Below are 25,046 nucleotides of genomic sequence, written 5' to 3' on the forward strand. Positions count from 1 at the left end.
GGGGTTGGTGGGGTTGCATTCAATTCTGGTCTCCCTACGATGAGAAGGATGTTGTGAAACTTGAAAATATTCAGAAAAGGTTTACAAGGATGTTGCCAGGGTCGGAGGGTTTGAGCTACAGGGAGAGGGTGAATAGGCTGGGACTGTTTTCCCTGCAGCTGAGGGATGACCATACAGAAGTTTATAAAATCGTGTTGGGAAACGTAAGCAGCACGTTCTAAACCTACCATTTCTCCTGATCTCCTCCCCCCCTCCCCCGATTGACAGGGGACAACATGCTGACGGCGGTCTCTGTGGCCCGTGAATGTGGGATGATCCCGCCAAACGGGAAGGTGATAGTCACGGAAGCGTTGCCACCGAAGGACGGCCAGTCTGCCACAATCCACTGGCAGTATGCTGAGGATCCGAGCATGTGGAAGAAGCCGGTGACGAATGAAACCAAGGTAAGGAAACGGATGGCGTCGCTCAGTCTGTTCTGCATTTAGCAACTTGTTAAAATGCATCCCAGTGGGAATATTGAGTCTGGATGGCACACTCCAGGGTCAAAGACATTACAAGATTCAAGATGTTCCGGGCAAATGTTCTCTTCTTCTCGATCCTAAGATCTCTCATCAAGTCATTATTCTTGATGAACCATTTGCCACGTGAACCCACCACAAACCCGTAAAAGAATATATTGGTTCCTTTTCTAAGTTCCATAATTTCCTTTTCCAGATGTTTATATTTCATGGTCTTTTCTTCCCAGGCTCGCTCCAACATGTTCTCCATCCATGTCGTTGCTTCCACAATTATTACACGAGTATCTCTTTTAAAAATGACATCAGGAATCCACAGCTTCCTAATGCTGTCTTTAATACGGGGTTCTAAATATGCCACCCATCCTTTCTTTTTGACATATCTGACTAATTTCTCAACAATCTTATTATGTCTTTTAATTTGCATGTTTTTAACATCTGGGCACCAAACTGATATATGAAAAACTGTCTCAACTGAATCATTGGATCTTCTGCATGTCTTGCTGTTAAATGGCCTTCCATAAGACAATGCTGTTCTCGTTGGATTATAAATTGGATTAATAACCTTAGATGTTTTCATATGTCAAGGATGTCAGGCTGGTTGGAGAGAGTGGAGCAGCTTCACTCGATAGATACCTGGGGAATAGGATCTCTGCAAAATCACAGAAGTCTTATGGCGCAGAATGAGGCCATTTGGCCCTTTGTGTACACACTGGCTCTTCAAACGCACATTGTTACCTCCTGCCAATTTCCTGCTTTGCCCCCATACCCTTGTGCGTTATTTCTGTTTGACTCGGTTATGTGGAGACTTGGAAAGCTGCGGTGGCCCTCCTTTCCAGAGGAGAGTTTGTAAAGATTTCCAAACCCATGAGCGGGGATGGTAGAATAAGGAACTGGTGGGAAGGTCAGTAACCCGAGGGAGCACAGATCGAAAATAATTGGTAAAATTGCCAGAGCTGGGGATGAGAATGAATATTTTTTTCTGAAGACATTGAGTTGAGACGTGGAATGTGCTGCCTGACACTGCAGTGGATGCGTATTCAATAAAAACTTGCAAATGAGAAGCAATTAACCCGAGGGTAAAGGAGAGAAAAATCAACCAGAGTTTGCTGCTGCCCCCTCACCAGTCAGTGCATGGTTACCTGGTTTAGCTACAGCGTACCCTGTGGTCCGTTTTCCTCCACCGTCATGCTTGGCAAATGGGGTAACTTTATTGAGTTAATTGAGGTGGCTGTAGCACACACAAGTCAGGAGTGTGATGGAATGCACCCTACTCGCTTGGTTGGTGCAGATCCAACAAGACGCCGTCCGGGACAGAGTAGCCCGCATCCCAATCCACTACCTTCAAGGTTCACTCTCTCCACCGCTAACGCTCAGCAGCAGCAGTGCGTGCCATTGACAAGATGCAATCCAACAACTTCCCCAGGCCGTTATCCAAACCCAAGGCCCTTATCATCCAGAAGGACAATATCGGCAGATACATGGGATCACCTCCATCCGCAAGTTCCCCTCCAAGCCACTCACCGTCCTGACTTGGAAATGTATTGTCATTACTTCAGTGTTGCTGGGTCAAAGTCCCCTCGCTAACAGTCTACACCACGGCTGTTAAAGGAGGTTCTGTGCTACCACCTCCAGGGCAGTGGCGGGGGGGGGGGCACTAACTGCTGACAGAAGCAAATGTTTAAAATATTTTAAATAAAATTTTAATAATTAATATAATTTAAAATTTGATTTCAAAAAGCTCTATCTGTACGATGCCTGTGCTACGGTTTGCCGGTGAAGGAAGGATACTCCCCATGTTACATTTTAGGGGTCTATGATCACCGTTACCTAGTATAGACAGTTGATGACCTTTTTGCAATTCTGAGAGTCCCTGGCACTGTGAGGCAGCAGTGCTAACCACTGCGCCACCGTGCCACCCGCTATCATCAGCACAGAGTGTTTTAGTCTAATTGGAATGGTTGGGGCGGCATCCTATTCTCGAGCAGAGGTGTTGGGCAACTCTTCCCTCAGTCGTCCTCTTCCCCTTTTGATCTGTCTTCCACTTTCCTGGCGACGACTGCTCTCTGAGCACCTTCAGATGAGAACGTCTGCCTACCGGGTCCGACACTTTAGGAGTTCCCCTCTGTCCCGGGTCTATTCTATTCTATTCTTGGCCCCTGCGCAAATCCTCCGGTGCGGATTGAACCTAGCCCTGGTGCAGTTATTCCCAGCGCAGAATCTGGTTGCTGAGCTCTTTGGCCCCTGCACGGCTTTTCAGCGTAATGTGGCATCTCTCACTTACTTGGTCCCAGCACAGATTTCCAGGCTTGCCTTGGTGCCCCCTGTCCTGAGTATACCTCTTTCTGAACCTGGGACTTATTGCTGTATCATATTTCTTGGGGCAGGGTCTTTTCTCTGTGTCAATCAATTGTCTGAACCTTTTTGGCCAGTGGCCAGGGGACGTTGGCTGATCATCGTCCTTACCATTCTTTCCAAACAACACGATGACTGGGTGCGTTTGGCGTCAGATAAGATGCTGGTCTTGAGCATCGTGACCTCTGTTTTTTCTAATATTTCTCTCTGCTTTCATTTTGGAAAGCTAAGTACAGCACTTCTGCCTCACAGCACCAGGGACTGGTGGCAACTATCCTTGTGGAGTTTGCACATTCTCCCTGTGTCTGCATGGGTTTCCTCCCACAGTCCAAAGATGTGCAGATTAGGTAGATTGGCCATGCTAAGTTTTCCTGTGTAGTGCAGATTAGGTGGGTTAGCCAGAGGAAATGCAGGCTTACAGGGATGGGGTTGGGGGATATGTCGAGGTGGGATGCTCTTCAGAGGTTCAGTGTAGACTTGATTGGCCGAATGACCTGCTTCCACACTGTACAGGTTCTGTGATGAAATAACGCTGTTACAGCTGTTAAATGAAATCCATGCTGTGCAGTAAATAGCAGGAAAATCCAGTTTTTAAGGGATCCCAACAAGTAAGTTGTGCTGCTTTCTGGCCTCTTCACCAGTGGGACCAGACTCTGTTAAGGTGGCGTTAAATGTTCATTTTGAGCAATAAGTACGTACAAATGTGCCTTTAGTGTTTCTTAGATCTGATGCTTCAACCTTCCCTCACTGACATCTTCTCTTCCCAGGATTTCCATATAAACCTAGAGAATGACCGTCTGAAAGAGGGACCCCAGTCGCCTGAAATCTCCTACCATTTCGCCATGAGCGGGAAGTCCTTCTCTGTGATCGCAGAACACTTCCCGGACTTGCTTCCCAAGGTTAGTCTGCATTTCCTTATCTTGCGCTCGCTGTCTCGAGCTCGCTCTAAATGTGAAGGTGTGGGAATGCACGGTGGTCTGACAGCATATCTGTGTGACAGAGACACTATAAGCAGCTGCTGTCACGGGCTTGGCAGTGTATTGGCACCTTCCTAGAATACCTGGAAGGTTCACCGGCAAACCTGACCCCATCCTTTTGTTAATGGCTTTACTGATTTGTGGAATCATAAAACATGGCCATTCAGTCCAACAGCTCTGCTGTTAATGCTGTACAAGAGCCTCCTCCCACATGTGCTGTCAGCATTGTTTCCATACCTTTTCTCCCCAGTGTGCTTATCCAACCTGTTCCAATTTGTAATTTGAGCTGATTTCCTAATTTCATACTATGCCCATTTTCTCTCTTTGCCCAACCCCCCAACCAAGTATTCTTTCCTTTTTATTTTCTATTCGCTTTCATCCCTCGCTCCTTTCCTTCAAATGTTGAAGACCTGTCTTTTGAGTTTCCAATTCCTTTCTCGTTTCCTTGCCTCAATACTTAGTGCTTGATATATCAACATTACACACTTGACATCCAAGTCAGCAAACACCCCCAGGACAGACACAGCACAGGGTTAGACATCAAGGAGAGCTGTCTCTACACTGACCCCTCAAACACTCCCAGGGCAAGGACAGCACAGGGTTAGACATCAAGGAGAGCTGTCTCTACCCTGACCCCATCAAACACCCCCAGGACAGATACAGCACAGGGTTAGACATCAAGGAGAGCTGTCTCTACCCTGACCCCATCAAACACCCCCAGGGCAAGGACAGCACAGGGTTAGACATCAAGGAGAGCTGTCTCTACCCTGACCCCTCAAACACCCCCAGGACAGACACAGCACAGGGTTAGACATCAAGGAGAGCTGTCTCTACCCTGACCCCATCAAACACTCCCAGGACAGACACAGCACAGGGTTAGACATCAAGGAGAGCTGTCTCTACCCTGACCCCATCAAACACCCCCAGGACAGACACAGCACAGGCTTAGACATCAAGGAGAGCTGTCTCTACCCTGACCCCATCAAACACCCCCAGGACAGACACAGCACAGGGTTAGACATCAAGGAGAGCTGTCTCTACCCTGACCCCATCAAACACTCCCAGGCCAAGGACAGCACAGGGTTAGACATCAAGGAGAGCTGTCTCTACACTGACCCCATCAAACACTCCCAGGGCAAGGACAGCACAGGGTTAGACATCAAGGAGAGCTGTCTCTACCCTGACCCCATCAAACACTCCCAGGGCAAGGACAGCACAGGGTTAGACATCAAGGAGAGCTGTCTCTACCCTGACCCCATCAAACACCCCCAGGGCAAGGACAGCACAGGGTTAGACATCAAGGAGAGCTGTCTCTACCCTGACCCCATCAAACACCCCCAGGGCAAGGACAGCACAGGGTTAGACATCAAGGAGAGCTGTCTCTACACTGACCCCATCAAACACCCCCAGGACAGACACAGCACAGGGTTAGACATCAAGGAGAGCTGTCTCTACACTGACCCCATCAAACACCCCCAGGACAGACACAGCACAGGCTTAGACATCAAGGAGAGCTGTCTCTACCCTGACCCCATCAAACACCCCCAGGACAGATACAGCACAGGCTTAGACATGAAGGAGAGCTGTCTCTACCCTGACCCCCTCAAACACTCCCATCGCAGGGACAGTACGGGGTTAGATACAGGGCAAAGCTCTGTCTATACTGTCTCCAGTCAAATGCTGCCAGGACAGTGTCAATATGGGGTTAAATATAGGTCCTATACCGGTAATTCTGTAACTAAGTTGGGCTTGGTCTGTACCATGGGGAGAATTCCGCTGGGAGCTGCTGGAATTGCCAGTGGATGGATATTTGTGTCTGTGTTGCCTGGGATTTGCCATGAGGAATGTAATGGTCTGTGGTTTGTACCTTACCCAGCTGCTCCTGTGTGGCACGGTTTATGCTCGTATGGCTCCAGATCAGAAAACTCAGCTGGTGGAGGTCCTTCAGAAAGTGGAGTGAGTATTGACAACAAACTAGCAATGTTCGGAACCCATTACAGTATTAACATCACTGCTCTGTTAGGTTTATTGGAAACCTTCTCTCCGATTACGGTACCTGACGCATTACATTTATATAGTGCCTTCTGTTGTTATGAGAAACATCCTGAAGCACTTCACGAGAGTAAGTGTTGGGACAGTTGACCGAAACCTGGGACCAAGGCGTTTCTTAATGTGCCAATTTTAAGGAGTATACTAAAGATGGAGAGAGAGAGAGAGATAGAGGGGTTTAAAGAGGGAATTCCAGAACATAGAATCATTGAATCTCTGCAGTGTGGAAGTAGGCCATTAAGCCCATCAGATCCACTTCAATCCTCTGAAGAGCATCCCACCCAGATGCACCACCACCTCTGTTGTGTCTGTCCGTCTCTCTCCTTTTCCCCCTCTCTCTCTTCCTCTCACTCTCTCTCTCTTTTTTTTCTCTCTCTCCCTCTCTCTCTCTCTCTCTCTCTCTCTCTCTCTTCCCCGCCCCAAACTTCTGTAACCTTGCATGTCCCTTGGCCATCACCCTAACCTGCACATCTTTGGACTGTGAAAGGAAGCCCATGCAGACATGAGGGAAATGTGTAAACTCCACCCAGAGAGTTGCCAGAGGTTGGAATTAAACCCCTGGTCCCTACTGCTGTGAGGAAGCAGTGCTAACCACTGAGACACTGTCCTGCCCCAGTTAGATTAACTCAATGAATTTCTCAGTGCTATTAGTGGGACCCATCCCACCTTATAATTAGATACCATGACTAGGTCCCATGTTTCTGAAAAGCTCGCCTCCAGACATGCAATGGTTAAAAGTGGGGACATTTCAAAAGCCAGCATTCAGTGTTGTGGGATGAGAAAGTTTGGGGTTGACTAACAGGAAATGAAGATGGCAGTCCTTATATTGGAGACCATTGCAGGTCTGTGGGCATGGGGTAACAAGTGCTTTTCTGGCTGAGCTCCAGTTCGCGTTGGGTGCAAGGTGTGATTATGCAGTGCACACCCAGAATGCCTTCATCTTCAGCCTTCACTCCCTCCCCGACCACTGATGCTCAGTGGTAATAGGGAGAACATTGACAGGATGCACTGCAGGAACTCATCGAAGCTCCTGCGACAGCACCTTCCAACTCTGAGATCCCTCCCATGTCGAAGATCAAAGGCAGTGTATATGTGGGGACACCGACCCAGTTCTCTAACGAGCCACTCATCATCCTGACTTTTATTCATTCCTGGGACGTGGGTATCACTGACCTCTGTCGTCCTTGAGAACGTGGTGGTGAGCTGCCACTTTGAACAGCTGCAGTCTGGGTTGTGTACGTAGTCCCAAAGCACTGTTAGAAAAGGATTTCCAGGACTTTGACCCAGCTTCGAGAGAGTGCCTGCAGTCAGGATTATTACTGCCAACCTCTTGCCAGGCCCCACCAATATCGCACTGAAATGTCAGCCCGGATTTGTTGCTCAAAGCCCGGAAATGGGGCTTCAACATAGGGCTTCCTGTCTCTGAGGTGAGTGACCTGCTAACGTTGGGAATCGTTGGTGGAGGAGGTACATGCACGTTGTTGAATTAATTAAATAAACCTTGTGGCTTTATTTTGTTTTGAAACAGCTATTATGTCGGAATGTGTGGCGATGGTGCTAATGATTGTGGGGTGAGTAACAACATATGGCAGAAACTATTTGTTGCGATTTCTTTTATTTCTTACCTTGTCAATCAAGTGCAGTGATCTGTTCAAGTTCAGCCCTGAACTACACTGTCCCCCTCTGTCTAATCCTAGCTCCCTTCTGGATCTAGGTGATGAACCTCAGCAGGGCAGTGAGGATTGGGCCCAATGTCACTGACTCCAGTAACCATTCTTGGTCCACCATCACGTACAGTGAAAATTCACTTCCAGGTGGCATCTCTGGTCTGCACAATTCTGTTTGCTCCTGATTTATGCACAGAGCACATGTTTGCTATTGAGCGCACGCACTGCAAATCTTCGCCTAGTGTGGGGCTGACCATCCGGCAGTAACCATGCCTGGTCTGACTTTATTTTTCTTAACTTGCTAGTAAACAGCAATAATGACTCTGACTGATATTCTATTCTATGCTCGCTACCTAGCGAACAGCAGCAGTCACCCTGTGCTTGCTAGCCAGTAATCACAGGCCCAAAACGCTGATTTCCCTGCTCCTCGGATGCTGCCTGACCTTTTGTGCTTTTCCAGGACCACTCTAATCTTGACAATAATCAGAGGCAATATTGCTGGCTGATCTAAGTTGTGCTCACCAGCTAATAAGCTGGCAGCTACCCTGCCTGATCTTGCTCTAATATGCCCAGAGGACTGACGGATAACTGTTTGAGCTCAAGGTCCGATTTGATTTGTGAGCTGTTAAACAAGAGGAACTATCTTTACCCCTTCTATCACACTTGTGGCATTTATTGCATGAGGAACCTTCTTGCTAATTGGATTGGTAATCTCACATTCCAATATTTTTTAATGTTCATACTGTGAAAGTGCTGCATGGTGTATTCCAGTGCATTAAAGGAAACATTCATTTGTGTGTGTCAAATATGTAAGTTTTCGCATAACCTGTTTTAAGAATAGCACTTGATTTGACCTGATATATATTTATTTGATTTATTATTGTCACATGTTCCGAGATACAGTGGAAAGTATTGCTTTGCTTGCTATCCAGATAAATCCTGTCTTACAAAGGAATATCAGAGTAATAGAACAGACTGCAGAATGTAGTGTTACAGCTACAGACAAGATGCAGTAAAAGACCAACTCTTAAATATGAGAGATTTCCTTATTGGACGCAAATCTGTCAAACTCTGCCCTGATATAATTTAAAGTAATAAATCAGGAACTGAAAGCTTGCCACAGAAATAGTAACCACATCCATCTGGTTCATTAATGTCCTCTCGGGGAGGAATTCTGCCGTCCTCCCCTTGTGCGGCCTACTCTGGACTCTTGGCCGGCTTCTGACTTGCCTCCAAAACGTTCATGTCAAGGGGACTTTGGGATGGGCAGCATATGCTCGACTTGCAAGCAGTAGCACTGCTGCCTCACAGCACCAGGGATCTGGGTTCAATTCCATCCTTGGGCGACTGTCTGTGTGGAGGTTGGGTGGGTTTCTCTTCAGAGGGTCAGTGTGGACTTGTTGGGCCAAAGGGCCTGTTTCCACACTGTAGAGAATCTAATCATTCTCCCCAAGTCTGCGTGGGTTTACTCCGGTTTCCTCCCACAGTCCAAAGATGTACAGGTTAGGTGAATTGGCCACACAAAATTGCCTGTACTGTTCAGGGATGTGTAGGTATGGGGTAAATGTAGAGTAGTAGGGAAATGGGTTATACTTCTGAGGGTCGGTGTGGACTTGTTGGGCCAAAGGGCCTGATTGCACACTGTAGGGATTCCATGATTATGTTAAGGTGAAGGTATATTCTGGATACATCTGAGGAGGATGCTGAATTGGCTTTTGTTATGTTCAAGATCCTCTCAATGATGGGAATGTCAGGGTAGGTGCGGTGCTGGTTATGGGGAGGCCTGTGTGGGGTATAACATGAAGCATGGAACGGCCTATTTCTGCACCTTGACATAACACCGCTGTGTTCCTACCACAGGCGCTAAAGCGAGCTCACGCCGGGATCTCCCTCTCGGAGCTCGAGGCTTCCGTGGCGTCACCTTTCACCTCAAAAACTCCAGACATTTCCTGTGTGCCGGATCTCATCAGGTAATGGGGCAGAAATACATTCAGCAGCTCTCTGAAGTGGTGCGTGGGGGGAGGATTGGTTCGCGATCTTCTCCTTGGAAATGATTTATTAATGGTTTGTTTTTCCGCAGGGAGGGTCGGGCAGCCCTGGTCACCTCATTCTGCGTGTTCAAATTCATGGCTTTGTACAGCATCATCCAGTATCTCTCCGTCTTGCTGCTTTATTCTGTACGTCAGCTTGTTTCTGTACTGACTGGGGCGGGGTGTGTTTGTGTGTGTGAGACTGAGACTGGAAACAGGGTCTTGAGTTCTCACCTGCTGCCTACTGCAGACTTGTTCAAGGCATCTGGGGTTGGGGAGGTGGGCAACATTGAGAAGGAGGGAGCTGGCACAGGAAGGGAGGTGGGTGAAACAACGCAGGGGAGCTGTGGCCCAGGTTGGACAGAGGATTGACAACACGGAGGCAAGTTGGCGAGTGGTGGGAATGGGCATGACCGTGCACGGAGTGGGGGTGGTGCACTATTAGGGGACACGGGGAGTCGGGGGGAAGCACGGGAGAGTCAGGTACAAGATGGAACTGGTTGGTGGGGTACACCTGGCCGGGGAAAGTGGGGGAAGGTGTGGAGGAGTTTGCAACCATGTTGGAGCAAGTTAGGCAGAGAGAGAAAACAGCCTGGGAAAGTGTTGAGGGGTGGCGGGGAAGACCAGGTAATGGCCCAAATAGTTGCGAGGCTGGAGAAATAGCCCAGGCAGAGAGTAGGGGCAGTGGGAGGGGGATACTGGAGGGCAGTGGGGGAACCTCTCAGCAGGGAATTAGAGAGCGGGGGGATAGGGGGAGCAGGATGAGAGACTGCCTGGGAGGTATGTAGAGGGGGTGGCATCAACTTAGGGGTCTGGGAAGACATTAAAAAATGAGGGCTGTGATAGAAGAGGAAGTGGTATGGATTAGGGAATGCTAGAGGGATGAGAGATGGCATGGGATAGGATGTAAACATTGTATGCTAGAATAGTTGTGCTGCACATGTCTCGTGACTTCTGCTAGCGTTGAAATGAAGCTTTCTGATGTGACTTTTTGATTGCAGGTCCTGAGTAACCTGGGAGATGTGCAGTATCTGTTCATCGATTTGGTCATCATCATGTCCATTGCTTTTACAAGTGAGTAAAGGGCACACTGGGTAGGCTGCTAGTGGTTGCTTTTCAAAAAGGCGGCTCTTCCTATAATCAGCGATGGGAGCTAAACCTGCAGCCCTGACCCCCAATGGGCCTGATCAGGTGCTGACTCCACCCTGACCCTGTTGCTCTCTGACCCTTTAGCTGTTGGTTTGGTCGCAGCCATGTGGTGAATGATCTAATCCTAGCCCAGGGTTAATAGTAAGCAGGGCATGGCCTTTGCCATGGTGTAAAAGGCCGCAGAGATCAGACATGGATTCCTGACCCTGCTACACCCTTCGGCTCTGATCCATCATTGTGTAAACTTCAAACTCATCTGTTCACCTTGCTCACTATCGCCCACTACCTTTACCCGACAATAATCTTCTGGCAGCAGTCTTGAAACTTCATTTCACTCCCAGTCTTCTTGGGAATGCAATCCAAATTTCTCCCGACAGAGGAAGGGTGCTATTAAATTGGAAAGCCTTCAGAAAACATTTACCACGATGTTACCATGACTGGAGGGTTTGAATTATAAGGAGAGGCCGGATAGACTGGGACCTTTCTCACTGGAGTGTAGAACGTTGAGGGGTGACCTTATGGACTTTTATAAAACAGTGAGGGGCATAGATGAGCTGAACAGCAAAAATCTTTTCCCCGGGGGGGGGGGGGTATTCAAAACTAGCCAGCCTGTTTTTCGAGGTGAGAGGAGAAAGATTTTTTTAAAAAAAAACACACGAGGGGCAATTTTTTTCCAGAGGTTGGTTCATGTGTGGAATGTGTTGCCAGAGAAAGTGGTGGATGCAGATACAGTTACTACAATGGAAAGACAAATGCATTGACAGGAAAGGTTTAGAGGGATGTCGGCTAAACGCAGCCGGGTGGGACTGATTTAGTTTGGGGAACTTGGTCAGTGTGGACAGGTTGGACTGAAGGGTCTGTTTCTGTGCTGTATGACTCTGTGACACTGCCCCCTGTGAGAGGAGTTGCTTCCTGATATTACCTGAATGGCCTTGAAGGCTCTGCCTCCTCGTTCTCGACACTCTCTTCAGGGGAGAACAGTTCCTTTCCGTGCCTACCTTTTTTAGATATTGTAGCTAACCCACTCCTCGATCTTCTGTAATTTGGGGATTGCAAGCTTGATTGCGGCAACCGGTTGTGGTAACTTCAGCCTTTCGGTCCTGCCTTGGCCGATCTTCACCACAGCTCCTTCAGAGCCAAAGCTCCTGCCCCAGAGCCATTGGTGGGATCGTGAGGTACTCCTGGAAAAGGGTTGCGAGCTCGCGACCTGGCATCCTATGACCAATGGTGACAGTGAAGTAGCAGAAGGAAGTCTGGGATTCGGCTGATGACCAAGACAGAGAGAGTGAGAGGGGCTGATTGAAGGAAAGCCCGCCAGATCCACATGTGCTTCTCTTGTTGTTGAAAACTAAATACAGCCAGGGCTGCTTTTCTTGTAATCACGCATCACAGAAACAGTCCCTTCGTTCCAACATGCTCATACCAACCAGACGTACCAATCTGGCCTAGTCCCATCTGGCCCATATCCCTCCAAACCCTTCCTATTCATACACCCGTCCAGATGCCTTTTAAATGCTGTAATTGTACCAGCCTCCACAACTTCCCCTGGCAGCTCATTCCATACATGTACCACCCTCTGCATGAAAAAGTTGCCCCTCAGGTCCCTTTTAAATCTTTCCCCCCCACCCTAAACCTGTGCCCTCTAGTTTGTTTCTTTCCGGGACAGGGTCAGCATTTGTTGTCCCATCCTCATTGCCCCTTGATCTGAAAAGCTCGCTCAGGCAGTTAAGAGCCACTCCCATGGCTGGATTTCTCTGGAGCACTGCACCATCTCCCGTAAAGCATCTTGAAATGTTAACTTTGATTTTCTCTCCAAGTGTGCTCCATGGATCCTGGGGACCCCTGTCTTGAAAAAAGGATGAATTTGAGTCACTGGATAAGGGTGGTTTTCGAAGGCCTCTGGCAGGCAGCACAACATAAGAGCTGCTCCTGTTTCCTCCGCCTGACTCAGGGTCTCTGGAGCCGTAGAGGCAGTCGACGTGGAAGTTAATGTTGGGGGCAGTTAGGAGCCAGATCAGAGCGAAGGCTAACTCTGTCCATGTAACTACTTGCCTTGCAGTGAGCCTGAATTCATCCTGGAAGGAGCTGGTCCCACGCAGGCCACCGTCCAGCCTGATCTCAGTGCCGATGCTGCTATCCGTGTCGATGCAGATCCTCCTCTCGTTGGCCTTTCAGGTCACGGCCTTCCTGCTGGTTAAGGAACAGCCCTGGTACGAGACGTGGACCCCCTCCTCAAAGTAAGAGTCGCTCAGCAGCCATCGCTGAAATGCAGATAATTCACAGAACTTGGGCCTTACTGGCAGGGTCAGCATTTGTTATCTTCTGAATTACCTCCTTGCATCACTACAGTCCATAAGGTGTGGGGGAAACCACTGTGCCCTATGCATCGATATCTACGTGCTTGTTGAGATCAGAGCCAAAACGTAGTAATTACAGAGGGAGTTACTTACTCCTGGCCCTGTCCTAGGAATAAGTAAGGGCTGCAGATGCTGGAGATCAGAGTTGAGAGTGTGGTGCTGGAAAAGCACAGCAGGTCAGGCAGCATCCGAGGAGCAGGAGAATCGATGTTTCGGGTGTAAGCCCTTCATCAGGAATGCTTATGGCTCCTTTTCCAGCACCACACTTTCTACTCTGCCCTGGGAGTTTTTGATTGGGGGACAGTGCAGAGGGACTTTTGCTCGGTATCTAACTCCGTGCTGTCTCTGTGCTGGGATTGTTTGATGGAGACAGTGTAGAAGGAGCTTTACTCTGTATCTAACCCCGTGCTGTCCCTGTCCTGGGAGTGTTTGATGGGAGGGACGGTGTAGAGCGAGCTTTACTCTGTATCTAACCCCGTGCTGTCCCTGTCCTGGGAGGGTTTGATGGGGACAGTGTAGACTGAGTTTTACTCTGTATGTGACCCCGTGCTGTCCCTGTCCTGGGAGGATTTGATGGGGGGGACAGTGTTGAGGGAGCTTTACTCTGTATCTAACCCCGTGCTGTCCCTGTCCTGGGAGTGTTTGATGGGGGGGACAGCGTAGAGGGAGCTTTACTCTGTATCTAACCCTGTGCTGTCCCTGTCCTGGGAGTGTTTGATGGGGGGGACAGCGTAGAGGGAGCTTTACTCTGTATCTAACCCCATGCTGTCCCTGTCCTGGGAGTGTTTGATGGGGGGGACAGCGTAGAGGGAGCTTTACTCTGTATCTAACCCTGTGCTGTCTCTGTCCTGGGAGAGTTTGATGGGGGGGACATTGTCGAGAAAGCTTTACTTTATCTCAGCGCTGATGGTAAATGGCTAAAATGACCATCATGCTTGATTTTGCTCTGTCAATATTTTAAGGTAAACGTTTTGTTTAATTTGTTGTGCTGTCCAAGACACAAGCTTCATTTAACAGCAAGTGACTGGTCTTCTTTCTGCAGTGTTTGTAATGGGATCCAGGGGAACACCAACGTTTCACTTCACAATGAGTCTGAAGTGGATGAGCACAATGTCTCGAATTATGAAAATACGACACTTTTTTTTGTCTCCTGTTGCCAGTATCTGGCAGTTGCTTTTGTGTTCTCGAAGGGACGACCCTTCAGGCAGCCTGTCTACAGAAACTGTGAGTTGAGTGTCTCTGTGTCTTGGGTGTCTCTGTGTCTTGGGTACTTGTATTAGTCCAAATCACTCTTGGGTCTGGCTCCTCACCCCAGCCCTTCTCTGGGACCCAATGTAGCTTGCCGTCTAGCCGCTGCGCGGTGGGGGTGTTATACTGAGGAAGGGGAAGTTTCCTTTTAGACCCATGAGGAGGAGATTAGGCCGGCCGATCTTGGGGGGGGGGGGGGGGGGGTGGGGGGGAAAGGAATGAAAGGACCTACCAGGTGACTGAAAGGTCATAGGCTGTGGTGGAGGCTGGTCTGGAACAAAGCCATCAGCAAAGAACATTTTGGCCGAATGGCCTGTTTCTGTGCTGTTACATTGTACAGTCATATCCCAAAGGATGCTTCATCGAGAAAGGTGACTGTTCTCCATGTGTCCTGGTCAATACTCTTCCCACAATTAGTACTGTTGCTGCCCATGGGATCTTACTGTGCATTGCTTGACCTTTTATTCCAGTGGTGTCCGCACTCCAGGCACAAGTGTTTTGTTAACAGCAAAGCACTTTCTTAAAAAAAAATGATCCGGAGTATGTAAATGACTCTATATCAGTTCAATACTTTCCTTCGTCCATGTTATCCTCTGTCTCGATGTGCACGGTGTGGAGCAATCTGCTCCTCTCGTCCTTGCGATTGGTTTTTCTCATGATCCAGTAATGTTCCCCTCGACTGGTGAGAGTGTGTCAGCCTTTTGGGAGGGCCTGCTTATGCTGGATACCCACCTTGCAGTCTCCCTCGTTAACAGGAGCAATCCAGAGTTCCGTGCTTTACTGTAAAGTTGTACCACCCACTCAGTGAGCATGTCTGGGTTGAATCTAATCGAGGTGTTTGGTGTGTTTATATACAGAATAACAAATGCCCAGTAGTGAGTTACGGACTGGAATCAATAAATAGAATAGCAGATACCCGGGAGTGAGTTAGAGACTGCGCTCTAATCGAGGGGTTCAGGAGGATCTGAGATTGAGATTATGATCTGATTCTGCTCTTTTTCAGATTTATTTATGGGTTGTATTCTGGTCCTTTACGGTTTCATCATTCTGATTATGATGTACCCAATTGACATGGTTGATAACTTCTTTCAGGTAAGAGAATTAGGAATCGTCGCTTGGCTCAGTGAAAGGTTGAGGAGGTGCTAATCCCCAATCATTGGGCTAGATACCATGGCCACACTCTGAGGCTCGATTCAAGCCAAGGTCCAGTGAGGAAAGTGTATGTCTACAATATAAGGCCCACTTTCAATGTGGTTTCTTGGTCAAGTTGGGTGTTTTGGTGGAGCTGTGTGGTCTCTTCTGCTTCTCAAGGGGGTGGGTTGGAGTTGCTGGTGGAACATGGAGGAGAGGGGTGTTGTTTTTGGATCTGCATCACTCATCTGCCCAAGGATAATTTTCTCCAGCCGTGTCCCTGAGTCCTGCACTCCATTATCAGTGATGTTTCTTCAATCCAGTTCTATCCCTGCAACCTTTAGACATCCTCCCCAACCCCGCCCCTTCATCTTCTGGAACCGGCCTTTGTAAAATTACTGTGCGTTTGCTGCCAACCCCATGCAGTTGTAAAAGATGTTCCGTTGCTGTGCTGTGTATTAAATCTGTTACCGGAGTCTACTGGGAGGTGCTCTGGAAAGGTCATTCAGAGTGCCCGCTCCTTTGGCTGCCCTTGTGTGAGCTGTACTACAGAGCACACTGTGTAGGCCTCAGGTTGATCCTGACTGTGATGCCCCTGCAGTTGGTTAGCCAGGCAACATCGAACTGCTTCAGGAAAAGAAGCCTAATTTGAGAAGCATCTCAAACTCTATATTGGGTGGGAACGAACAAAGTTTAATGAAGAATATCTACATACAATTAATGAACCTACCTGACAATTGAACACTTTTTTTCATTTCTTTCTGTTTCTCCTCCCCAGCTGGTCTGTGTACCTTCGGATTGGCGAAATAAGATGTTGTTTTTAATTCTGGCCAACGTAACTCTTTGTGTTCTGGTGGAGGTGAGTGTGAGATGTGCACTTGGGAATCTCCTGCTCCCAAAGATGGGAGGAGGAACGTGGCAAGGTTCCTGCAGATGGGAAGGGGTACAGTTATAGTCGAGCTGTATGTGATACCTGTGGGGTGTGCTGCAGGGTTGTTGTGTCATTGGGATCCCTGTTAAACTGATGGCTAAGACTTGTTTTAGTGTCCTTTTAGGGGCTGTGGGCATTACTGGCTCGGCTAGCATTTGTTCTTTATCCCTAGTTGCTCTTGCAAAGGTGATGGTGAGCTGCCATCTTGTGTTGCTGCAGTCTGTGTGGTGTAGGGACACCTGCCATGCCGTTGGGGAGTGAACTCTAGGATTTTGACCCACCAACAGTGAAGAGACAGTGATGCCAACTTTCATAGATGCACCATAGAAAGCATTCCATCCGGGTGCATCACAGCTTGGTACAGCAACTGCTGTGCCCAGGACCATAAGAAATTTCAGAGAGCTGTGAACATGGCCCAGTCCATACAACAAGCCAATCTTCCATCCATTGACTCCACGTACACTCCTTGCTGCCTTGGGAAGGCAGCCAGTGTCGTCAATGACCCCTCCCACCCCGGTTATAATCCCTTCTAACCTCTTCCGTCAGGCAGAAGATACAAAACACGTACCAACAGACTGGAGTACAGCTTCATTCCAGCTGTTGTTAGACTTCAGAACGGACTTCTCAAATTTTAACTTTAATGTTGATCTCGCTGTTACTGCGCCATTCTGCAGCTGTAACGTTGTATTCCTCTCTCTGTTCTATTACCCGATGCATGCAAAGCAAAACTCTTCACTGTACCTAGGTACATGTGACAACAATAAATGAAATCAAATCCAATATATTTCCAAGTTAGGGTGATGTGAGGCTTGCAGGGGATGGTGTTGAAAAACGTGGTGCTGGAAAAACACAGCAGGCCGGGCAGCATCCGAGGAGCAGGAGAATCGACGTTTCGGGCATAAGCCCTTCTTCAGGCTTATGCCCCCGAAACGTCGAGTCTCCTGCTCCTTGGATGCTGCCCGGCCTGCTGTGTTTTTCCAGCACCACATTTTTCAACTCTGGTCTCCAGCATCTGCGGGTCCTCACTTTCTCCTTGCAGGGGATGATGTCCCAATTTACCTGCTGCCCTTGTCCTTGGTAGTGGGCGTGGGTTTGGAAGATGGTGTCGAAAGAGCTTTGGCATGTTTCTGCAGATAGTAATAAATGCTGCCAGCAGTGTCCAAAACGGGCAAGGGGTTGGGGTGGTGTACCCCAACCCCATGGGAATTCACTCTGGGGGGGGGGGGGGGAGGGGGCGTCAGCAATGGGAGGAACATCAACCCTGTATCCCAAAGACTAACTACTGTTCTAGGTTGTGCGGTGGTGGAAGTGAATATTTAGGATGATGGATAGAGTGCTGATTCAGCAGAGATTACGCTGTTGTTCTGACTGAGTGCCACAGAGATGTACAGCACAGAAACAGAGCTTTTTGGTCTAAACCGTGCACGCTGACTAAATATTCGAAAGTAACCTAGTCCCATTGGCCAGCACTTGGCCCATATCCCTCCAAACCCTTCCTACTCATATACCCATCCAGATGCCTAATAAATGTTGAAAATGTGTTGCTGGAAAAGCACAGCAGGTCAGGCAGCATCCGAGGAGCAGGAGAATCGGCGTTTTGAGCATGAGCCCGAAGAAGGGCTCATACCCGAAACATCGATTCTCCTGTTCCTTGGATGCTGCCTGACCCTGCTGCGCTTTTCCAGCAACACATTTTCAGCTCTGATCTCCAGCATCTGCAGTCCTCACTTTCGCCCGTTAAATGTTGTAAATGTACTAGACTCATCCACTTCCTCTGGCAACTCATTCCATACATGCACCACCCTCTGCGTGAAAATGTTGTCCCTTGGGTCACTGTTAAATCCCCCCCCTCACCTTAAACCTATGCCCTCTGCTTTTGAACTCCCCTACCCTGGGGAAAAGACAATGGCTTTTCAACCTATCCCAGCAACATCCTTAAACCCTTTCCAAACCCTTTCAAGTTTAACAACATCTCTCCTAGAGCAGTGAGGCCAGACTTGAACACAGTATTGCAAAAATGGCCTGACCAATGTCCTGTACCGCAGTATGACAATCTCAACTCCTAAAGTCAATGAGCTTACCAATAAAGGCAAGCATCAACTTAGAGTTGATGGTGGCTGAAGGCTGGGTATGGAGAGGATGGTACAGCACGAGGGGAAGGCCACTTGGCCCATTCTGTCAGTGTGTTCGCTTTCAGTGAACCATTAGTTGCACTCCTCATTTTTCTTCAGAGTTCCACTGTCTGTTTCTTTACAGATTTTCATCCAATAAACAACTCATTCCATTGGCATTTTCAAGTAGAAAATTCTCTCTCTCAAGTTACTGTTTAATTAATCTCCACATTTCACCTCCAGTCTGTTCTTCCAATTCCTGTATCCTCTTATACTGACTGTTCAGCCATGGTGGGATTTGACCTATGTCTTCAGAGCATTACCCTGAGTCTTTCGGATTTCTAGGCCGTTCTACGATCTTCCCTGTTAGGGTTGAGAGGCCATAGCAGTAAGAAGTTATTCCACCAGGCAAAATGCAGTCGGTGGAGAATAGTTATACGTACCAACAGATTCAAGGACAGCTTCTTCCCTGCTGTTGTTAGACTTCTGAACGGACCTCTCAAATTTTACTGACTTGTATAGTCAATCCTAGTTATTAACCACTGGATGTGATTGCCAGGCATATCCATCTGACCTCAGCTTGTGGTGTTATGAGACAGAAGTATTTCATGTTTTTGGGATGTGGGTATCAGTGGCTTGGCTGGTATTTATTAACTGTCCATGGGTGCCCGTGAGGTAGTTTGATTTGTTGAGAATGTTCGGTGAAAGTGCTTCCACCGTGCCATCGAGGGAAGGGGGTTTGCACCCTGTGATTTCTGAAGGAAGGGCCCGACACACGTGATTCAGGAGAGGCTGTTTTGTTGTCACGTGCCTGAAGCAGACGGAGGTTTCAGGCCTGGGAGGTGCGGTCGATAGAGCCTTGCCTGGTTGTTGCGGATGGTACACGCTGCAGTCTTAATGGCTGTTTCGGGTGAAGAGGAGCAGTGAGAAACCGTGTCCTTTTGGCGAGAAGTGGGGACGCAGCCCATGGTTCAAGATAGGTCTCAATAATTGCTCTTTTCTTGTTGCTTTGTTGTAGAATGTCTTGTGTGACCACAGCTTCCAGTGGCTAAGGAATCTCTGCAGTGGAAGCTACCATGAGCATCCTGTCCCTCATACCTACGCACAGGTAGGAGGCTGGTATCCCAGCACCTGTTTTGTGGAGAGCTGGAGTTCAGTATAGTCGGTGGAGTTGGAACATGGTGGGGCTTTCTCTCTCTGTTTGGATACTGGGAGAGGACTGGGCTCATCACAAATGTTGGGAACATTTACCAAAAGCAGGACTACTTGAAACAGCTTAACCCCGAAGGCCCAAGTGGCCGCACTCTATTCGCCAAATGACAATTCTCCTGCCCTTGACCCGGTTGCTGAGATGATGTCTGTTTTGTTTATCGCACCTTCTGGAAAGATTGTTTGAAATAGGCGCAGATGCAGGCTATTCGACACATCAACTATGCTCAGGCATTCCATGAGATCATGGTGCCTGTGTTTTCAGGCATTAGAACTCCGTATTCTGACATTCAGTTTCATCTCCTGCTGTTATAGAGTGAAGGAAATGTACAGCACGAAAACAGACTCCATACCGACCAGGTATCCTCAATTAATCTAGTCCCATTTGCCAGTATTTGGCCCGTAATCCCTCTAAACCCTTCCTATTCATGTTCTCATCCAGGTGCCTTTTAAATGGTCTCTGATTGTACCAGCCTCCACCACCTCCTGGGGCAAAGACCTTTGCTATTAACCCCATCCGTGCCCCTCATGATTTTATAAACCTCTAAGGTCACCCCCCTCAGCCTCTGATGCTCCAGGGAAAATACCCTAGCCTGTTCAGCCTCTCCCTATAGCTCAAACCTTCCAACCCTTGTAGCATCCTACCTAAAACCCACCTATTTTACCAAGGTTCAGTTGTTCCCTCTGATTGTCTCCACCTCTGACACACCCAGGGTACTTGCCTATGGTGTCCAGACTCTATATAAATGTCCCTGCATCCTCACCCTTCATGGAGCTTATGTCAGTCTTGCTGCCTCTTACCATTTTATAAACTTCCACTCAGCCAACCACACTGTAACCTAACTCTCACAAAAGTTCTGTTCTTCATTACCCAGGCCCATGTGCACCAAACTCCATTGGGTCCAAGTCTGGTACCATCCCAACTTCAGAATTCTCATCTTTATGCTAAAACTATCTTGTATTTCAGTCTGTTTGGTGAGAAATGATTGTGAAGCTGTTGCGTTGATTATAAAACCTGGTTCGCTTGTGTGCTTTAGGGAAGGAAACCTGTGTCAGGGTCTTTGGGTGACTCTTGTTGCTCATTGACCCGGGTTCATAGAATCTTAGCAGCCCTGCGGCGTGGAAACAGGCCATTCGGTCCAACAAGTCCACACTGACCCTCCCCAAGATCATCCCACCCAGGCCCATTTTCTTGCCCTATCCCTGTAACCCTACCTTTCCCATGACTAATCCACCTAACCTGCACACCTTTGGACTGGGAGAGGAAACCCACACAGACACAGCGAGAACATGCAGACTCCATACAGACAGTTGCCCGAGGGTGGAATTGAGCCCTGGTCCCTGGCGCTGTGGGGCAGCACTGTCCTACCAGATGATGTATTGCCGTGTTTTTGGTTGCACTTAAGATGGAAGCAGGAATAGGCTACTCATGAACGTGACCATCATCAAGCAGGTTATCAGCAATAAATGCCAACTTTGTCAGTGGCATTCATGTCCTAAGACCATAGGACATAATTTCTGTCCGTAAATGAATCTGCATACTTGGGATGAACATAGAGTAAGTGCAGGAGTAGACCATTCAGCCCATCGAGCTCTGCTCATCCTGACAAAACTACCATGATTTATAAGCTCAGCAGGTCTGGCAGCATCCGAGAAATCAGAGTTAACGCTATGGGTCCAGCGATCCTCAGAACCCAGACCTGAAATGTTAACTGATTTCTCTTCACAGATGTTGCCAGACGTGCTGAGCTTTTCCAGCAGTTTCCGGCTTTGTTTCTCATTTACAGTATCTGCAGTTCTTTTGGTTTCTACCATGATTGATTGTGGATTTCTGCTCCACTCTCCAGTCCACACCCCTTATCCCGTGATTCCCCAAGGGACCAAAAATCCATTAATCTGAGCCTTTGGGATGTTCAACAGTGGACCACACACAATCCTCTGGAGAGAGAATTCTAAATATTTATCACTGAGTGAAGGAATTCCTCCTCCTCCCATTACCTAATCGGAGATTGCTGTTGTAGATTCTTGTTAGGTTCCACCAAGATTACTGCATTCTCCCTCTGTCACTCACTGCGTCAGGCAGCATCTAAGGAGCAGGAGAGTAGATGTTTCAACCATAAGCCCTTCATCAGGAATGTGGGGTGGTGGAGAGAGAGGCGGGTTGAGAGATAAATATGAGGGTGAGTGAGATATCTGGAAAGGGGGAGATGGAAGGAGAGGATGGAGCTGATAGGTGGAAGATGGAGAGTTAGGACGGTTCAAGAGGGCGGTGCCGAGTTGGAGGGTTGGATCTGGGATGAGGTGGGGGGAGGGGAGATGATACAACTGGTGAAGCCAACATTGATCCTGTGGAATCGGAGGGTCCCAAGGCGGAAGATGACTCGTTCTTCCTCCAGTCGTCGGGTGGTTTGTGTTTGGCAGTGGAGGAGGTCCACGACTTGCATGTGGAGTGGGAGGGGGAGTTGAAGTGGTCAGCCACAGGGCGGTGGGGTTGTTTGGTGTGGGTGTCCCGGAGATGTTCCCAGAAACGTTCCGTGAGTTAGTGTCCTGTCTCCCTAATGTAGACGAGACCATATCGAGAGCAATGGATGCAGCAGATGAAGTGTTTGGATGTGCAGGAAAATCTGTCAGATGTGTGCCAGCATCCTGCCTGCCCATGCCTCATATCCCTCCATTCCTTGCAGACTCATGTGCTTATCTGAAAGCTCCTTAATCGCCCCTAACGTAACTGCCTCCACCACTATTCCCTGGCAGCGCATCAAGGCATCCTCCACCCTCTGGGTCTTAAAAACAAAAAGCTTGCCCTCACATTTCCTTTGAACTTGCCTCCCGTCACCTTAAACATGTCTTTGAGCTGAGGCCACGATCAGATCAGCCAAGATTGTCATGAATGCTGGAGCAGGCTAGAGGGACTGAATGGCTATACTCAAGCGTGTCGCTGTTCCTTGACCGTGGTTGATGCCGTTTCAGGATGTCTGTCTTTGTCTCTGTTCAGGCGGACGTGAACCCTGCGACACTGAGCTATGGGAGGAGGCTCCTCCGTCACCGAGGTCAACTCCCCAAGGCCAAGTACAAGCGGCTGGCCCAGGAGCTATTGGTGGATCCCGACTGGCCGCCCAAACCCAAGACGAGCACCAAGGCGAGGGGCATCGCCGCCGAGGGCGGGGGGCAGGGCTGGAGCCCGGGCAACACCGCCACCCAGTTATGACTAACCGTTGGGGAATCGGACTGGCTGAGGCCGCGTGGTTGGGGCTGATGTTGGTGGTGAGGGGGCCAACCAGCAGCTGTGGTGTCAGGAGGGGGAGCGGCACCTGTGAGCACGCACCGGTTCCTGACATTCCATGCGGGTGAGGTCTCGGACGCCGGGTTACGCATATATACCTGACCCCATAGGTGCGATTCCAGCGAAAGTGTGCGGGGGTGGTGGTCAGGGGAGCGATTTGAAGCCCCTCCCCACCGCCACCGCACCCCGGCACCGGGACCACCCCTTGGCATCAAAATGGTCTACCCGCCCTACCTCAAACAACAAACTGGGCAATTTGAGGTGGTGATGTTGGCACACACTGACCTCCCCCACCACCACGCACCTGATCCATTCAGCAGCCCCTGTGTGTTTTGGGGCAGTTGCCAGAGAGAAGCTGTGTTGTGCCGAACGTCTGCCTTGCCCCTGTCGAAACCCCGCCCCCGCCGTGACTCTAAGAAACAAATGGAAATCACAAAGGGACTTCGTCATTTGCTCTAATGTTTGCTTTAACTTTCGAAAGCGGCCCAATTTCAATGCCCCTTTTCTGTTCAGGCGTGAAGAAACGTCAAAGCACATGGAGAAATGTAACATTAATTCCAAGAGGGAAATGGTTGCTGTCTTCATGAGGTTCAAGCGGTACTGTCGTGGCTTCAGACACAATTCCCCATCTCACTCAGGTTCCCCACCCCCCACTTTAACCAGGCTGTCATGTTCAGCTACCAAGTTCTTACAAGGCCAGATATGTTTTGTTGGAAGGAAGAGCACGTTTAATTTTCTCTGTGTCTCTCTGACTCTCTGTGTCTGTCTGTCTGTCTCTCTTACTTGATGTCTGTCCTCACTTCCTCAACACCCTTGGGTTCCCTGTCACTCTCCCTCTCTTGCACTCTTCAACCCCACTCCCCTACACCCTCATTCTCTCTCTCTTCTCACACGCCCCAACCCCCCAGTTGTCCTGTTCCCCCCCTTCCACCATCACTTGCACACTCCCCACACACCCCAGATTGCAACCTGGGTTACATATTTGTTCTGTTTCAGCTCTTCTCTCCCTGACCCCCCAGTTCAGCAATTGTACCAGTGGATGGGTACCTGAGGAGGGGTAAGGCTGAAGCAACAATGAAAAGTCATCCTGAGTTTTGGGGATGGGGTGTGGTGGGGTTACATGTAGATGTAGTTACTGGGTGAGACGTTATGGGATGAGTGTTAGAGTCTGATTGAAACTTGGGGCCACACAATCAACTCTCATGAGAGAACTCTTCAATTGCACAACAAATGAGGGATACATCCATAAATTATTTATTGCCACAAGTGCAGTGTTTTGGGGGAAGTGGGGTTGGGGTTCTTTTTAAATTATTCACCGCACAGGTCCTGCTCTGAGAGCGGTCTACTGGTCTCGCAGTTCAGACCATTGAAAAGCCAGCACCTTCTAATTGGGGATAAAAATATATTAAAGAGGCTTTGCTATTGAATATTTTAATTAATATAAATTCACAATAAAAATAATGAACTTAAATTTGTCCATTTGTGTCCCGTAGTCAGAATAACCAGGAGGGACTGAATGGCTGTCTGATGTGACTGTGTTCTCCAGTGGTGTCTTGTTTGGAGTTGGTGGGGTGGGAGTGGTTAGATGAAGTACCAAGTGAGATGATGAATTGCTCTCTTTGCAGAGGGGCAGTTGGAATCTGACCAGCCCAATGGCCTCCATGACTGCAGTGTGAAGTTCTAATCAGTGGGAAGGGTGAAATGATGGCACTGTAAGCGGGTGGGTGTCATCGAATGGTCCAGCTGACTCTCGCTGTGTCAACTTCACTCGAATGTGGTCAAAAGTCAAACTGCTTCCTGTAGGAGGAATGGGTGCAGGGTGATAACAACCTAATGGGCCAGCTTCAGTGTGTGATGGCGGACGAGGAGACCAGTAGTGCACGCTTCGCTCTAATTTGACATCTCCAGCCTGAATTTTTACAGCCTGTGTTTCTCTACCTACCTGTCTCTCTGTTTCGTGTCCTTCGAAGAATGGACTATATCGGCTGTTGGCAAGTTGGGAGAAGGGCTGGCCTCTTTCGTTGATGTGATGGG

The 25,046-nt window shown here is 48.8% G+C and overlaps 1 protein-coding gene across 2 annotated transcripts in view; it reads left to right on the forward strand.

The window, feature by feature from the left end:
- The window catches only part of LOC122544399 (polyamine-transporting ATPase 13A3-like), a 67,486-nt gene extending 42,997 nt beyond the window's left edge, over window positions 1-24,489 (forward strand). For both annotated transcript variants that reach the window (XM_087982907.1, XM_087982908.1), the window contains exons 21-33: window positions 268-443; window positions 3,638-3,769; window positions 5,724-5,803; window positions 7,425-7,467; window positions 9,424-9,533; window positions 9,644-9,740; window positions 10,595-10,667; window positions 12,802-12,979; window positions 14,142-14,323; window positions 15,351-15,439; window positions 16,257-16,337; window positions 19,539-19,628; window positions 22,725-24,489. In XM_087982907.1, coding sequence (XP_087839033.1) covers window positions 268-443; window positions 3,638-3,769; window positions 5,724-5,803; window positions 7,425-7,467; window positions 9,424-9,533; window positions 9,644-9,740; window positions 10,595-10,667; window positions 12,802-12,979; window positions 14,142-14,323; window positions 15,351-15,439; window positions 16,257-16,337; window positions 19,539-19,628; window positions 22,725-22,937 — 1,544 coding nt within the window. In that variant the 3' untranslated portion in view covers window positions 22,938-24,489. The remainder of the gene's footprint in view (window positions 1-267; window positions 444-3,637; window positions 3,770-5,723; window positions 5,804-7,424; window positions 7,468-9,423; window positions 9,534-9,643; window positions 9,741-10,594; window positions 10,668-12,801; window positions 12,980-14,141; window positions 14,324-15,350; window positions 15,440-16,256; window positions 16,338-19,538; window positions 19,629-22,724) is intronic.
- The last annotated feature ends 557 nt before the right edge of the window (window positions 24,490-25,046 follow it).

Source organism: Chiloscyllium plagiosum, unplaced genomic scaffold (assembly GCF_037043375.1).
Source record: "Chiloscyllium plagiosum isolate Xiang-an unplaced genomic scaffold, Cpla_swu_hap1 HiC_scaffold_44, whole genome shotgun sequence".
NCBI classification, from domain to species: Eukaryota; Metazoa; Chordata; class Chondrichthyes; order Orectolobiformes; family Hemiscylliidae; genus Chiloscyllium; species Chiloscyllium plagiosum.